The 16342-nt window shown below is 53.8% G+C and overlaps 1 protein-coding gene across 2 annotated transcripts; it reads right to left on the bottom strand.

Moving 5' to 3' along the window:
• Positions 1-6864: 6864 nt before the first annotated feature.
• Positions 6865-15532, bottom strand: CCL17 (C-C motif chemokine ligand 17). Of its 2 annotated transcripts, XM_081030512.1 has the most exons (5): positions 15373-15532; positions 10584-10742; positions 9198-9293; positions 7712-7829; positions 6865-7142 (listed from the first exon to the last, which is right to left on the bottom strand). In XM_081030512.1, exons 3-5 carry the CDS (start codon positions 9265-9267, stop codon positions 7031-7033), a joined length of 300 nt encoding a protein of 99 aa, XP_080886638.1. In that variant the 5' UTR covers positions 9268-9293; positions 10584-10742; positions 15373-15532; the 3' UTR covers positions 6865-7030. The 2 variants fall into 2 exon arrangements, with proteins under 2 accessions (XP_080886638.1, XP_080886639.1); XM_081030513.1 differs by lacking the exons at positions 10584-10742; positions 15373-15532 and having other exon boundaries at positions 6982-7142; positions 9198-9358.
• Positions 15533-16342: the final 810 nt, after the last annotated feature.

The following is a 16342-nucleotide window of genomic DNA, read 5'->3' as shown; positions in this document are numbered from 1 at the left end:
GAATTTAGAGAAAGGACGGACATCCAAATCCACATGAATCTTTAGATTTTAGTTTGACCTCAAAGCACCTGCGGTTGGCAGAGTTCTGAGGTGACCCGCAGCGCCCCACACCGTTGTGCAATCCCCTGTAGGACGTGTGAGCATGATAACATCACTACTGTGGTTAGGTTAAGTTAGGTTATGTGGCAAAAGTGAGTGGACCGTCTCTGAAAGGGGAGATTTCCCGAGGGGGCCTGACCTAAGAGTTGGTCCTTTAAGAGAACCGGAGAACCGGTTTCTCTTGCTGCCTTCTCCTGTTGCTGTGTTGTGAGAGGTCACAGGCAAGGAACCTTAAGCAACCTCTCAGCCGAGAGCAGACCCCGCTGACAAGGAAAAAAGGGGCCCTTGGCCCTACACCACGAGAACAGAAATCTGAACTGAATGACCACATGAGCTCAGAACAGGACCTGAGTTCCAGGAGAGCACAGCCCACTGAGACCCTGTGTGAGGGCCCCACTCGCTGTGCCTGGACGCTAGCCCTCAAGATCTGAGAGGATAAATGTCTGGTTTTAAGCCACTACATTTGTGGTAACTTGTTGGGCAGCAGGAGGAAACTAAGACAGCCCCAGACTAGGTTTAATGTTAATAGGTATTTACCGAGCTGCCTGGCAGGGCTGCTGTGAGTTGCGTCTGCAGTTGCCAGGATGAAGGGCAAACATCTACCTGCAGATTGAGGACAAAACCCTGAGCTAAAGAGCTTCCTGGGAGCGGTTTAATAGAGCGCTGGGCAATGGCAGCGCCCATGCTGACCTGATCCTTGCCCTGGATCCCCACCACAGCTTGCAAAAAGAATGACACTCCCTCCTGTCTGCTACTCCTGGCCTGGTTAACGGTCCCTTGCAGGCAGCTGCTGGTCACTCCACATGAGGGCTCAGATGGAGGCCAGTCAGCAGCACACAGCTGGCCTTGGAGCTTAGCTGCAGCTCAGCACAGTGAATACACGTGGGAGGGGGCCGCCGATGCTCACACCTTGTCACCGGAAGACAGCAGTTCTGAGGGGAGGTTTAAGGCAGAAACAGTCTCAGACACTACAGTTGAGGACACTGGGTGAGTGACATGCTGCCATCAATCACCTAAGGACCTCGAAAGGTCCAGGTACCTGAACGTTCTGAGTCAGGCTGGAGGTTGGGCTGGGTAAATCTGAAGTTGGTAAACTCGACAGTCCTTTGCTTAGAACGTGGCAGCATACAGATGGGACTTGTCCCTTCTCCCTGAAATCTCCAACGCAGTAAGTGGGGTGGCGGCAGAGGAAACCACACTTTCCTTGAGGTTAGGAGACAGCCGAAACAGAACCACAAGATGATTGAAAGGGGGCTGAAGGCGGGGCTTTGGAGCTGGAGTGTGGGAGGAAGGAGAGAAGGGAGGCCAAGTGAGGTCACACCTCCTCCAGGCTGAGAACTCCCCTTGAGTTGCAAAATCATGCCCCCATCCCATTATAACAGGCTCCAAGTGCGCAGACAGGCAGCGGGGCTGAAGGAAGAACCTCACAAGCCTCGTGTGCAGGAAGCACTCTGATTTGGGGGCAGGAGAAGAGAGGCTTTGCTTTCTGCCCGTCCTCCGGCCAGCTGTCTGGTGGGGGCAAGGGAAGCTTCACAGGGAACCATTACCAGACACCAGTCAAGGTGCGGCCAGGTGGGAGCTTCCACGCTATTGGGAGGATTGGTTTGGACAGTTACACCCTATGTCAAGTTCAACTGTATATTAGAATCACCTGGTAGCTTCCAGAAAAAAAACACCACACCTATGCCTGGGACCTCTCCTCTCCAAAGACCAGTTAAGTCTGTGTTTTGGAATAGAGCTGTGGGGACAAAACCCCAAAAAAGCAGTTTCCAGGCTCTCGGCCTCACATAGAAAGGTGCTGGCTCGGGTAGTAAATGGCCATCAACTGTGATCAGATGCCAGCAGCTGTGGCTAGTTGGCCGTCAGCTGTAACCCGTAGGCCATTGGCCACTAATATAACGGCTGTGGCTACGCTACCAGGAATGGAATGGGGGCTAGCAAGAAGATGGTGGCTGGCGAGCACGGACTGCTGTTAGGCAGATTATGTAGATCCTGCTTCCTGTGTCTCCAGCCCAGCCGCCAGCGAGAATATATTGGTTTGACTCCCCTACTTATGGCTCCATGGGTGTTCCTTTTTGGCCTTACCGTGTCCTGCGTTCTTTGGCGGGGAGTGGGACCAGAGACCCTGCACGACAAATGGCGCAGCGAGCAGGGTCCCCCGCACCACACACGGCGTAGTCGGCAGGATACGGTGCTGGCCAAAGCTTTCCGAAGGGCAGTGGAGCAGTTTGTGCCTATGAAAGCTCAGTCTGAGGAGGACCAGGAGGAGCAGCTGCCGGAGAGCTCGATTCCCGTGGAGGGGTGGAAAGACGTGGATGGTTCCCCAACCAGCAGAGGCCGGAGAAAGCGGAGAAAGCGAAGGTTGTTGCCGCCCTGTGGGCTGGGAACTGCTTGCTGAGGCAGCCCGGATGCAGGACTTTTAGTCCCAGGAGGAAACGCTTGCTGAGTCCTCCATGGGAGATGAGGGTGAGGTCAAGGTCTTCCCTCACCCCCAGGACAGCCCTGTCGAATGACTATGGACTATGAGGAATTGCCTTCCATCCCTAATTTAATGGACGCTTGACTGTTTGGGAACATACCACCATGTAGTGGGACTGGTTTGATGTTTGCTTTTGTGTCTTGACTGGCCGCCATTGATAATATGTAAGCACCTTGATGTGAGCCGCTGTTGTTCCAGCACAGTACCCCGAGAGGCCCAGAGAGAGAGTGGCAGTGCCCTGAGAGCCCTGGCTGTGTCCAGGAAGTCTGGCTGTGCCCAGAGAGAGTGGCAGTGCCCTGAGAGCCCTGGCTGTGTCCAGGAAGTCTGGCTGTGTCCAGAGAGAGTGGCAGTGCCCTGAGGCCCTGGCTGTGTCCAGGAAGTCTGGCTGTGTCCAGAGAGAGTGGCAGTGCCCTGAGGCCCTGGCTGTGTCCAGGAAGTCTGGCTGTGTCCAGAGAGAGTGGCAGTGCCCTGAGGCCCTGGCTGTGTCCAGGAAGTTTGGCTGTGTCCAGAGAGAGTGGCAGTGCCCTGAGAAACTCTGACTGTGCCCGGGGAGACTGGTGGTACCCTAAGAAGCCCAGGAAGTCTGGCTGTGACCAGAAGTACTGTGGTGGTGCCCTGAGAAAAGCTGGTCTGGCTGTGCCCGAGGAAACAGGTGGTACCCTAAGAAGCCCAGGAAGTCTGGTTGTGCCCAGAAGTACTGTGGTGGTCCCCTGAGAAAACCTGGCTGTGCCCAGGGAAAACAGGTGGTACCCTAAGAAGCCCAGGATGTCTGGCTGTGCCCAGAAGTACTGTGGTGGTGCCCTGAGAAACCCTGGCTGTGCCCAGAGAGCCTGACTGTGTTCAAGATAGTGCATTTACCTCCAGGCTCCTTGCACAGGGCCCCTTGCAGAAGACGCTTGTCGCGTAGATTGTGAGGCGAGACCCTGTAGGGGTGGAGTGTGGGGACAAAACCCCAAAAAAGCAGTTTCCAGGCTCTCGGCCTCACATAGAAAGGTGCTGGCTCGGGTAGTAAATGGCCATCAACTGTGATCAGATGCCAGCAGCTGTGGCTAGTTGGCCGTCAGCTGTAACCCGTAGGCCATTGGCCACTAATATAACGGCTGTGGCTACGCTACCAGGAATGGAATGGGGGCTAGCAAGAAGATGGTGGCTGGCGAGCACGGACTGCTGTTAGGCAGATTATGTAGATCCTGCTTCCTGTGTCTCCAGCCCAGCCGCCAGCGAGAATATATTGGTTTGACTCCCCTACTTATGGCTCCATGGGTGTTCCTTTTTGGCCTTACCGTGTCCTGCGTTCTTTGGCGGGGAGTGGGACCAGAGACCCTGCACGACAAATGGCGCAGTGAGCAGGGTCCCCTGCGCGACAAGAGCTTAGGGTGTCATCACTTTGCAAAGCTTCCCAGGTAATCCTAAGTGTGTCCATGGTTGAGAACCACTGCCCTAGAGAAATCAATTCTTGTACACGTGCACCAGAAGACAAGCTGAAAATGTCAAGGCAGCGCTATGTGTAATAGCAAGAGCCTGGAAATAAACCATATGGCCATTTACAAGAGGATGGATGAATGAGTCGTGTTGACATATGGAGAAAAATGATAGGCTGTGGCTCTACACAACATGGAAGGACCTCAAAAGACCTGGACCCACAAAAGCAAGTCACAGAAGAGTATGTGTGTGAAATCTGTTATCTTTTTTTACATGAAATTCAAGTTTAAAAACATGCAAGATGCATCAATTATTTGTGTATATTCATATATACATGTATAGTGTATATACACACATGTGACAAACTAAAGGAAATCAAGAAGAACGATAAAATTCAGGAACATAGTTGTCTCTGGAGGTTGACGGGAGGATGACGATAGGGAGGGTGCCAGAAATGGGACAACAGAGCATTTTTTAAGCTGGATGATATGTATACAGGTGTTTACCGGCTTGGATTTCTTACATATACATCATGTATTTTGTATTTATAAGGCATTTCATTTTTTTAAACTAGAAAAACCCACACATAAGACCCTGGGTCTCCAGGAAAATGCCCGGGAACTAAGCCCCCATCTCCCTGACATGAGCCTGCAAGGGAGCCTAGCCTGGTGGTTGGTCCCATCACCTGCGTCTCCCACCCGCAGCCCCACTGTCATGCAGGGTGTCACGCGGGCTCTCAGCTCCCGCTCCCCGCATAGCATAAGAATGCAAGATATGGTGAGGCCAAAAAGGAACACCCACGGAGCCACAGATAGGGGAGTCATACCACTATATCCTCGGTGGTGGCTGGGTTGGAGACACAGGAAGCAGGAGCCGCACGATCTGCAACCTGCCGTCTGCTTTTCTGCCAACCAACCTCACCTGCCAACAACAATCCGCCGTGCTAACTGCAATCCGCGCATCTCCGCAACCCTCAATCCGCGCCTGCTAGCTCGGCCACGGCAGTTATATTGGTGGCCAATGGCTAACTGGTAACAGCTGATGGCCAACTAGCCACAGCTGATGGCCATCCGCTACCCGAGCCAGGACCTTTCCACGTGAGGCCAAGAGCCTGGAAACTGCTCTCTGGGGCTCTGGCCCCACCCCCACCTGCCACCACCCCACCCCCGCCCCGACCCTTTCCAGTCCTAACAGCAGCTCTGCTTACTTGTGTTTATGGTATGGGCTTCTGAGGGAGATCTCACCGGGATGAAAATGTTCTGCTGCTTTTAAGATAATTTTTCAATGCGCTGGATGAAATGCATGTCCTGAATGTCTTGCCAGCTCTGGCCTGCAGGATGAAAGGGGCCACACCCCAGCCCTTGCTCTCCTTCGCTGTGGCAGGGGCTCATTCTCCCACCTCCATTTTTGAGATCATCCTTCCTCCACCCCTGGCCCAATGGACCCAGACAACATTTTTCCACAAAGAACTCAGACTGGGCTGTCCCCAGGACTCTGGGTCCGAGGCAGTTGTTTGAGGGACGTTCCTCGGGATCTGAGCAGGGGAAGAGCCCGACTGAGGCAGAGGGGACACTGGGGTCACAGAGAAGCCAGTTTATCAGCAGCAGCAGCTTCATTATTATTATTACTGTTGTTTTATTCCTGCCCCTACTGCAAAGTGGGCTTGACAAAGGGCCACAAGGGGGCAGCAGGAGGCAAAACTTTGCCTGAAAATAACTGCTGGTCCCTGAAACAATGCATGTCACCGAATCCTAGGAAAAGAAGGACCCAAGTCTCTGCCCCGAGAGAGGGGCCACGAGCCCACAGCCGGTCAAGAGAGTGAGGCAGAGCTAGAATCTGGAGACTGGCTCCTCCTGCACACTAGGGCTCCAGCCCTGAGCTGGGCCTGGACAGAGGGGGCTGAGAGTGATGACCATAACCTCCCGATCCCCGTCCTTCTGAGAATGTGGGCTCCCCAGGGTGGCTCACAGAGCTCCCAACCTATTGGACAGTACTGACAGAACCGCACAGGATTTGTCACATTGACAAAAAGGGATTGTCACAGGGCAGGCTGCCCTGCAGTTCCTAAAAACTGGAGGAATTGGCAGGAAAGAGCTGGAGGAATCAGGGAAGGCTTCCTGGAGGCTGGTTCTGGCTGACGCTGGGTGGGATGTCTGTGCTGGGAGGGTGGGGCAGGCTGACTGGAGCCAGAGATGAGGGCTGGGTGCCATGGGAAGTGAAGCTGGCTCAGACCTCAGGCAACCTGGAAGCAGGCAGAGGACTTGGGCCCCGGAAGCCAGCCTGGGATTTGAGCTGGGAGAAGGAGGTGGGTCTTGCAAAGATTCTCTGGGCTGGCTGGACTGCAGTGTTTGGGAAGTGGGCAAGATAGGGAAGCTGCTGCAAGAACCCCCAGGCCAGGGAGCTCCCCAGTGCTCGGCGGAACCTCTACAAGGAAGGAGCCTGGAAACATTTGTGGAATTGGATTAATTACTTAAGGGGAAGTGTGTCCTCAGTTCCTTGCAGGGCAAGGGATCACAGGTGAGCACAAAGGCTAGTCTGGGAAGAGACTGGAGGACTTCAGGGGCAGACAAGATGGGAGAGAACCCGGATGACCCTTTCCAGAACCCCTTCCTGCCAGTGCAAGGCAGAGAGAAGGGTCTGCTGAGCCTCTTGTCCACCCCTGCACTGTTTATCCCATGGACCTCCTTAGCCCCACCCCTACCTGGGCCTTTATCATCAGGCCGCCCCTCACTTGAGTGTGGCCTGCAGTCATGACCCCCTGTAAGCCTCAGTTCCTTTTCTGACCTGGACAGGGCACACCAGATGTCCTCTGAGGGCCTTTTCAGTGTGACATCACGGACAGAGAGAACACACTGACCCAGGCTGAGGGAGAGAGAGTTTAATCTGAGCTCTTTCACGCCATGGTTCCAGTTCAGAAAAGGAGACCTAGGATCCAATTTGTCCTTGTAGGGCCTTCACTGGAACCAAGCAGCTGAGGTTTGGGATAGCGTACTGAGGCCTCCAGAAGTTTCTAAATGGTCCAGGGAGAAATCAGGACAAATCATCACGTGACTTCTTGAAGTCTTTCAAGTGTTTGACTGCCTTCTTCACCCTCACGTCCTTGGGGTCTGAACAGATGGACTTGCCCTGAGCAGTTAAAAACCTACACGGAAGGAGAAAACCATCAAGGATGTCAGGGTGGGAAGGCCTGCTAGAGCCCTGGGGCCAGCCTCACCTGCACTGACCAGGACCTGCTGAAGTCACACAGGGTTAGTGGGAAAGCTGGGACACCAGACACTGTCCTCAGTGATTCAGGACCCTCCCAGAGAGCCAGGGCTGCAGGACCTTCTGGCGCCAACCTCAGACAGCCTAGCTCACCTACAGCCTGGTAGGGGCCTGGCGCCTGGAGCTCTGCTCAGATGGGCTCGGGCCCAGGCCAGGGGAAGTGACTACATGGGCTGCAACTGCCTGTGTGACATGGGGCTGTCCTATTTCTCTCCGGGCCGTGGTGTCCCATAAATCAATGAAGAGGGTGGACCTCATGGCCTGGGGGCCTTTGGGGCATTGCAGTGTGGGGTGCAGGAACTGCCTTAAGTAGCAAGACCAGGGTGTGGAGGGGACAACGAAGGCCCCACTCTCTCCTCTCCTCTCCAAAGTGTCCCTTCTGGGAGCTCCAGGGTCCTCCTTCTCCCACACTCAGCTCCTAGGAGCAGGGGTCAGGGGCAGACTTACACAATGGCGTCCTTGGAACAGTCCTCTGGGGTCTTGTACCAGTGCACCAGCCTTCTGAGAGGAACGGCTCCTTTGAAGTACTTCTGGCAACACTCCCGGCCCACATTGGTAGCTCGAACTACAGAGAAACAAACAGGAACAGGAGTGTCTGTGAGTGGGCCGGGGGTACCTGGGTGAGTTTGTGGCTGTGGGGAGGGTCTGTCTGTGCAGGGTCTGTGTGCGCTGATGTAATCTGTGGGGGGGAGTCCCCATGTGGGTGTGTGTGTCCCTGTGTGTGTGTTTATGAGGTAAAGGGTTGGGTCTGTGTTTTGGGGGGGTTGTGTCCGTTTCCGTGTGTTTTGGGGGGATTTCTTATGGAGGGGCTGTGAGTGTGTTTCTATGTGGGGAGTATGTGAGGGGCCTGCTCATGTGTCCGTGTGTCGATGTATGTACATTCGTATGCATGAGTTCTCCATGTGGACTTTGGGAAGCCCTGGGTGTTTGCAGGTATGTACGTGCATGTATCTGTGTGTGTCTGGGAGGGTTTGTATATGTGTCTGTTGTGAATGTGTGTCTTCATATGTCTATGTGTGCGTGTGTGTGTGCGTGTGTGTGTTTGGGGGAGTCGTGCATGCTTATTTACCGTATGTCTTTGTGAGCACACTCAATACCAGCCCTGAAATGGCACATATTTACTCTGGGCTGAACCTTTCGCCGCAGCAGCTCACTGAGTCCTCACAGCACACCTGGAGACAGGTGCTATCACTACCCCATTTTACAGATGATAAAACGGAGGCCTGAGGCGTTGAGACACTTTCCTGGAGCTCAGTTTCCTCGTCTCTGCATGACGACAAATATCCAACACTTGCAAATAGGCAAACTGGTGACCTGTGGCTTTAGATAATACCACGCTAGCTCTTTTCTAAGAAGCCCTGATTGCCCTCTGACCATGTCTGGGCTGTGACCTGGTCTGACTCACACTCACAGCTGAGCGGCCTCGCTGAGAAGGTAACCTCAGGGACTGCGGTTCTGTCGCCAGGCAGGTCACTCGCTGGCTTTGTGCCTGATTGCAGTCTTCCTTTCCCAATTGAATGTAAAAACCTCTTTTTTCATATCCTCTGAAAACCAATTCTCCTGCTATTATGCTGATTCCCTCATGGTATGCAAGACCCATTCGTAAAACAGATGCTCACCAATACTTTTGAGAATTGCTCACGTTCCACTGTGAAAACAAGCATAGTCACTGCCTCACAAGCACTGCAGTGTGAGACGCACGCACACTTTCTTCCTCACCAAGCCAATCCCCAAGCACTGGAGCGCCCTTATCCTTCTTCCTCATCCTCGTTCTCCTCCGCTTCACTATTTTCCTCTGAAGGCCTCCCTCAAAAATCCCATTGTCGCCTGCCTCTCACATCTTTGTAAGAATAAGCGGGGTGCAAATAATAATACATACATATGTGTGTGTGGCTGCTGTGGCCTCAGCGCCCGCCCCCGCCTCTGCTCTCACCTGCATGTGTGTCCTGCAGGGAAGCCGCCAGAAGAAGGGTGACCAGGAGAATCATCTTCAGTGGGGTCATGGTGCCGGGAGTCCAGGAGAGGGTCTCTGCTCAGGGGAGACAAGGATGAAAGCCAAGTGTGGAGGTGACCTATTTAACCTCTTCGGGGACCTTGCCCCGCCTCCTGTCACCTCCCCCACCCCACATCCTTCCCTAAATAGTAAAGTTCGAAGAATTTGAGATGATTCGGTAGAAGTCCAGGCTTGGAATGTTTGTGGCTTTCCAGAGAATGGGCACTCAACGGGGGACAGAGGTGGGGTATGTGTGTCCAGGGGCCCCAACGACACACTTCTCCTTTTGCTGGGGACATTTCTTGTTCCTGTATTAGAAGAACAGAAAAGCCTCCAACTTAAATTGTACTCATCCCTGATCAGAGGCTGGGGAGCCTCTTTTGTGCGTGATGCCCTGGCTCGGGGTGGGGACAGCCAGGCAGGGGCCAAGAGAGGCGCTTAATCTGGGCCAGGAGGGGTTCAGGGTGCTGGAAGGTCTCCCCAGGGCTGGCGAGCTGCACAGGCACACAGGTGTCTCTCTGCAGCGAGGGTCCAAGCTCCACCTCATTCTGAAAAAGCCCTGACGCCCAGACAACTTTGGTTGTGGGTCCTCCCCTAAATCCAAGTTCACAGTCTTCCTCTGAACCCCAGAAGGCCAGAAGCAGAAAGGTTTGACTCATCATTGAGTCCGAATTTGCACTTGGATAGATTGGGAAGCCACATTCCCACAAATGTGGCGTCTCACACTAGGTTGAAGAACAGAATGGAAATACACATGAGAGGATGATGCCTCTGGCTGCCAGCAGAGACGAGTCTGCCTCAGACACGCGGTCCGAGTCCAGCCTGAAGCAGGCCCTGCGCAGACTCTCCAGGAACCCACGGGCCACCGCACCACTGCATCGGGTCAGCCCTCTGGTCACCAGAGAAAATGGCCGATCGTGTGTTTCGAGCTTCCCTGGACCAGAGCATGAAAGTCCCTTAACTATGTGAAAGTCCAGGCAGCCTCTAAGCAAGGTGGCCCTGGGCTTTGATTCTGATTGTGGGACTTAGGCCTGGCTCCCCCGTGTCCCTGAGATACCTGGGGCAGCTCGAATGACGGCCCCTGCAACATGGTGTCAGGTGCATTTGCCCTCTCCCAGTCAGCTGTGTGCTCATTAGTAAATGTGCCATTAGTAAATGTGCATTACCAGCGATGATGACAATAGCAAGTGGTGTTTGCTGAAACCTGACTCTACCAGGAGTGCTGCTCAGACAGAACCTCATCAGTCCTCATGGTGAACCTGCGAGAGGAAGCGGTGACACTGGCCTAGACCATAAGAAGGAAAGGCCCGGTGCTTCTCCTCCTACCTCAGGGCCACCTTGGGAGGCTAAGGCTGCTTCAGTTCCTGGGGGCAGGGCGTCCCCTGGTCCATGGCAGAACCTCCTTGCAGGCAGGATCCTCTGTCACGGTCTCACTGTGTGACCCTGGGCAGTGCACAGACCCTCGCTGGGCCTCAGTTTCATCACCTGTAGAAGGACATTTGGACTGTCCAAGGGTAAATCTGAGAAAGATGGGGTCCTCTCTAGAGGACCTCACATGAACATTTCTCTGCTTCTCTGAGGATCACATCACCTGCCAGAGACCCCTAAGTCTGCCAACTTCTCAAGCCACAGCCTGGTTCCCTGTCCCCCTGCCCATCTGACTGGGCCATGCCTCCTGTCCCCAGAGCAGGCTTCTATTTGCACGTGCAGTGGAGAGGAGAGGAGGGGAGTGGGGTCTCCCTGCTTGTGCTTATATTTGACTCCAGCTTCCTGCAGAAGTTGGGGGTGGCAACTTCCATCTCCAACAGAGGAACACCCAGCGGTCCCCAACCTACTGAATCAGAGGAGGCTGGGCTGGGCTGGGAAGGGGTGCTGGTGCCCTGGTGACCCTGGCTGGGGAGAGGGAAGCTCTGGCCTGGAGACAGAGCCTTGGGCCCAGAGGAAACACCAAAGCCCAGAGGTACGTGGGGAAGGCCCGGGTCCTAGGAGCAGACCGAGGGAGTGTGTCTCTGCTGATGCTCCCCTCTCAGGTGGAAAGGCTCCTGACCTCTCTGCTCTCCATAGCCTCTGCCCAGTGGCTGCTGCCCACTGCGTGTGGCTTCTCCACCTGCGACAGCCACTGCCTGCTCACCACCACCGAATGTCCTGGGCCAGAAAACAGGGGACTGTTCCGATGATGAGCAGCAGTTTGTTAACAGCGAGGCCCCAGCCCCCACTTCTGGGGAAACTCCCTGAGTGGGTTTCTAGTCCCCGTTGTTCTGCAACAGACTCAAAACTTTTCTCTGGAAGGACCCAAATTCCCCGGCCCCTTCTAAGGAATGGGTGAAAACAACAGGAGCAGAGGGTCTGCACTAGCTCCGGGTTGGTGCAGGCTGCCTGGCAGGGGAGGGAGAGGGAACAAAGCAGCAAGTGTGCCAGTGTGCACCTGTTGTGTGCCTAGCTGTGCCAGGGACGGTGGGGCGGGCAGAGGCCAGAGGCAGCCCCTGCCCTGGGGGCGTTTGAAGCTGGTGGGGCTGGAGGAACAAGGCCTGGCCCCACATGGGGATGTACAGGTGAGCTAAAAGGCCATGGGGCCCAGGGCAGGGAGACATTGCTTCTGGCCAACTTGGGAAGCTGCATGGAGGAGGAAGCCAGTGAGCTGGGCCTTGTGGGTGGGAAGAGTCAAACCAAGAAAAGGAGGGACAGGCATTCCACATGAGGGAAGTGCTTAGCAAAGGTGCAGAGGAGGGAATGTACAGAGATCAAGGAGGGAACTCCAGTGGGCAAAATGGCCCGGAGGTGACACGGAGAGAGCAAGCTCCGTGAGGACAGGGGCCCATCTGCTTTGCCCAGCACCATGGGTATCCCCAGCGCCAAACGCAGTGCCTGGCACACAGTGGGCTTTCCATGAGGCTTGACTGAGTGAATACAGGACCAAAGGACAAGGAGGTGAGACGAGCAGGTGCCTGGGAGAAACCGTGGAGGGCTGAGCACACCTTTTGGCTTTACTTGCGAGGCCACAGAGACCAGGGACATTTCTGTGGTGCTTTCCTCACCAAAGATTAACTGACTTATTACTTTTTGGTTCTTCCAGCTATGAAATAGATTCCAAGGGACCTTCCAGATGGAGTATCCTGGAGGCTGGGCCTGTGATAAGGGCCTCAGGAGACCTTTACGGTGCCGTGAGGATCCTAAGGCTCAGAGGTCTGTCACAGGAATCAGGAATGCTCCCTGGAGGAGGTGGCAGTGAGGCAGACCTCTAAAAAGGGGTAGCAGGGCACTCCTGCTAAAGGAAAGGCAAGGGCACAGGATGAGAAGCAGGTCAGACAGGGACCAGTTACGAGACCAGAGTCAAAGAAGAATTGGATCTGAGTGGGAGGAAGCGACGACAACTCCCTGTCTGAACACCTCTGACTCAAACTGGCCCCACACTCTGCCTATGCACCTGCCACTCCTTCTGCTCCAGCCCCGAGACTGTTGCCACGGGGAGTCCCCTCGGGGTAAAACCAGTTGAAAGGGTTCAACACCCTCACCTCCCCACCCCGCTTTAGCCTGAAGGGTTGAACCAGCTGAATCCTGGGTCCATCAGCCTGAAAGGAAGGGAAATAGGGAGGATTCCTGCCCTATCTCTGGCTGTGCTATGGGCTGGGGTTATCACAACAGCCAAGATCTTAGCCCCAGACTCAGAGCTCGGGACGGGTTGATGGGGAGGTGCAATGACTTGCCCAGGTTCTCGCAGAGTATCTCGATCAGGATCTAGGCTTTATTCACTCAGCTCCATCCTCTGACAGCTAAAGCTACATTCATCCCGCCCTCCCCATGGGGGCTGAGAGGTGAAGGTCCCAAATGTTATCTCCATGCCCCCATCTGAAAATATGCCCCACTCCCCTGTCCCAAGGGCCTGGCGTGCTCACTGATGTGTCAATCGTTCCTGACAGGTGGCCAGTCTCCTTGACTCCTCAGGTCAGATCCACAAGGGTCATCCCTCACTTTCCACGTTCGATCAGCAAGACCTGTCGACTCGACCACCTAGATGTGTTCTGAATCCATCTCCTTCTCACCATCCACATGGCCACCCCCTTCATCCCTCTGCTGGACCACCTCCCTACACTCCTCTCCCAGCTTCCAGGCTTGTCCCTTTAGTCTGTCCTCCTCACTAAAGCTCAGTCATCTTCCCAAAACACAAATCTGAGCAAGGCTCCTCCCTCTCAAAATCCTTCAGCTCCTTCCCATTGCTCTGAGAACGAAGTCCAGATTTCTGCTGACTTCTCCAGCCTCAATTTTTGCCCCCCACTCCATCATCGACCCCATCACTTTGCTCTAGCCACGTCAACCTTCTTTTAGTTCCTGGGAAATGCTAGGCTCTCACTGACACCCAAGCCTTTGTACAGGCTGTTCCTCCTGTCTAGACCACTCTCTCCTTGCTCGCTCACACCCCACTTCCTTTCACTCCTACCCTTTTTCAGATCATAGCTTAAACCCTCACTTCCTTCCTTCATCCCCCACTTTCCTCTGTGTCCTCACAGGTCACTAACTTCCCCATCATGCTCTCTTCACATTGCATTGTGATTGTTGGTTTATTGCTGCGCCCTCCTGGAAAATAGGATCTCTTTTGTGCTCCAACTTGTACCTCCAGGACTTTGCACTTAGTAGGTGCTCAATAAAATATTTCTTTTTGAATGGATGAAAAGGTGGGTGGTTGGGTGAATGGGTGGATGGATGAATGGATGAATGGATAGATGGAAGGATGAGTGAATGGTGGATGGATGAATGGATGGATGGATGAATAGAAAGATGGATGGAAGGATAGGTGAACGGGCTAATGAATGATGGATACATGCATGGACACTTATAAATTTCTGAACTACAACATGGGCCCAACTTGCATTCCATCCCAGGGGCTCCTTCAGAACAAATCATTTTTGATCCAGTGTGTTTCACCAGTTCATGAGACACACTTGAATCCTCCTGTCATGAATGAGGCAGAACTCAACCAAGGCACTCTTTGACTCCTTTTCCATCCAGTTTACAACTTCCTTGTGGGTTGTGGCCATTTCCGCCTTCTACCAAACCTAAATTGCTTCAACTGTGGCTTTGATTTCATTCCTTCTTCATCTGCAAGAGGCCTGCTGCCCTCAGTTACACTCCCACCTGCTGGCTCTTGATGCCCTCCCATTCCGTGGTCCCCTTCCCCTCTGCTCATGATTACATGATCCTGTCTCTCTGCTCCCATAAAACCTCTCTTGAACCCCATCACCCCTCCCTCCTAACACCCAACACGTCCTATTTCTCCTTTCATTCATGACCAAACTTCTCCGATATGTGGTCTACACCTCCCACTTCTATTTCCTCTCTGCCCACTTGTGATTTAACTGTTAGAAGTGTGGTTTCTGGCCCTGACACTCTAGGGACACACTCTCGCTGGGCCATTCCAAACCCTGACAGCCACTCCCTGAACTTGCCATCCCCTCACGAAAAGCACGATGGGGCAGTGGTTACCAGCCAATGCTCTGGAAGCATTGTCTGCAGCCCTCATCCCAGTTCCTCGTCTACCTGTTGCTGGTTGTGTGACTAAGGACAAGTCTATGGACCTCACTGTCTTCATATGTAAAATGGGCATGTTGATAGATTTCCCCTCATTGTGTTGCTGAGAGATTTAGCTAAGATAATGTCTATAAAATTCCTGGTTTCCAGCTGGTTCAGTGAATCTCCCCCATCATCACTGGGACCATTTCTTTTCTTGACATTCCTTGCCCATGGATTCGGGATATGGTTTTTCCTTGAGTGAGCACTCTGTGGGTTTCTCTTCTCAGAAGCATTCCTGATCTCTCACCACGGGCTGGGTAGGGTTCTCTGCTGTTACATCTATGAGTCTACAGTGTCCTCACAACAGCCCGAGGAGGTAAGAAGTGTTATCCACATTTTACAGAGGAGGAAACTGGGGGCCAATCATAGTGGTTACTAAACTGGTCCAAGCACACACAAGCTAGTGAGTGGCAGAAGCATGCCTGGGGTTTGTTTGCGCCTCCAGCAACCCTCTCCCTCCCTGAATCATCCACTCAAGCCTTTGACGTCGGGATGGATGCTTCCTAAATCTGTCCCCAGCCCCAACTAGGGACGGATCAAACATACCCACCTGGGCTCTGCCCTATCCTCTGACGATTTCTTGCCAGCTCTGTCAGATGCCTTAGCTCTCTCCGCTTTGCTGTCCAGCCAGCTCTATGCAGATGTCACCCACACTGAACGGTGGGCTCCTGAGGAGCAGAAATCTGTCCCCTTGTGATTCACTCGGCCCCAAGAACAACAAAGTCAGGACTGACCAAGTTCCCTCTCATCCAACTTCCTTTTTTTCTGTTCAGACTAGCGTCATTCCCCACCTCCTCATCTGCCCCCCTGGTCTGGAACTTTGTCCTTGACTCACTCTTGCCCTCCAGCCCCCTCAGCGCTCCAGGCCCAGAGTCTGCTCAGCGATGTCTTCAGGTGATGCTCAGCTTCCTCACTTCCCCCTCATTCCCACTGACTCAATCCAAATCCTTCACACCCAGACAGTATCGACAACTTCCAGGCCTGTTTCCTCTTCTCTGGTGCCTCTGGACCCCATCCAGCCTGCATGACTGTGTCTGATGGGTCTCTCGCAAGGGCTGCTCTCACTACCTACGGCCCTCCTCAGGAACTGTCAGTGACCCCCTGCTTCCGTCCCCCTCCACGTGAAACTCTTCAGGCCAATAGTTAAGCCCTACCGTCAATCTGGGCCATCCCTCCCTCTCCAGTCTCATCTTGCAGCTCCCCGAAGTTCAACTTCCGTGAGGATCCAGGTGGTCCCTCACTGTGTGACTTGGTTTGCTCCTCCCGTCCTTACTTTTTCTGGATTACCCACCCCTCAAACCAAATGCTATCCATGTCTCGTATATGACATGCTGTGAAAAATTAGGCAAGGGGGTCACCGTGGAGCCGAAGGCTCAGGAGCAGACCCTCAGTCGGGTAACTGTCCGTGAATTCAGCTCTGCCATCAATGAGTTGTGAGACTTTGAGCAATTCATTTCACTCTGAGCCTCAGTTGCCACATCTGCAAAATGAAAATAATAGTCGAAACTACATTAGAAGGC

This window comes from Rhinolophus hipposideros, assembly GCF_964194185.1.
Source record: "Rhinolophus hipposideros genome assembly, chromosome: 21".
NCBI lineage: Eukaryota > Metazoa > Chordata > Mammalia > Chiroptera > Rhinolophidae > Rhinolophus > Rhinolophus hipposideros.
Note: the sequence above shows the minus strand (reverse complement) of the source record. Positions and strands in the feature narration are given on the sequence as shown.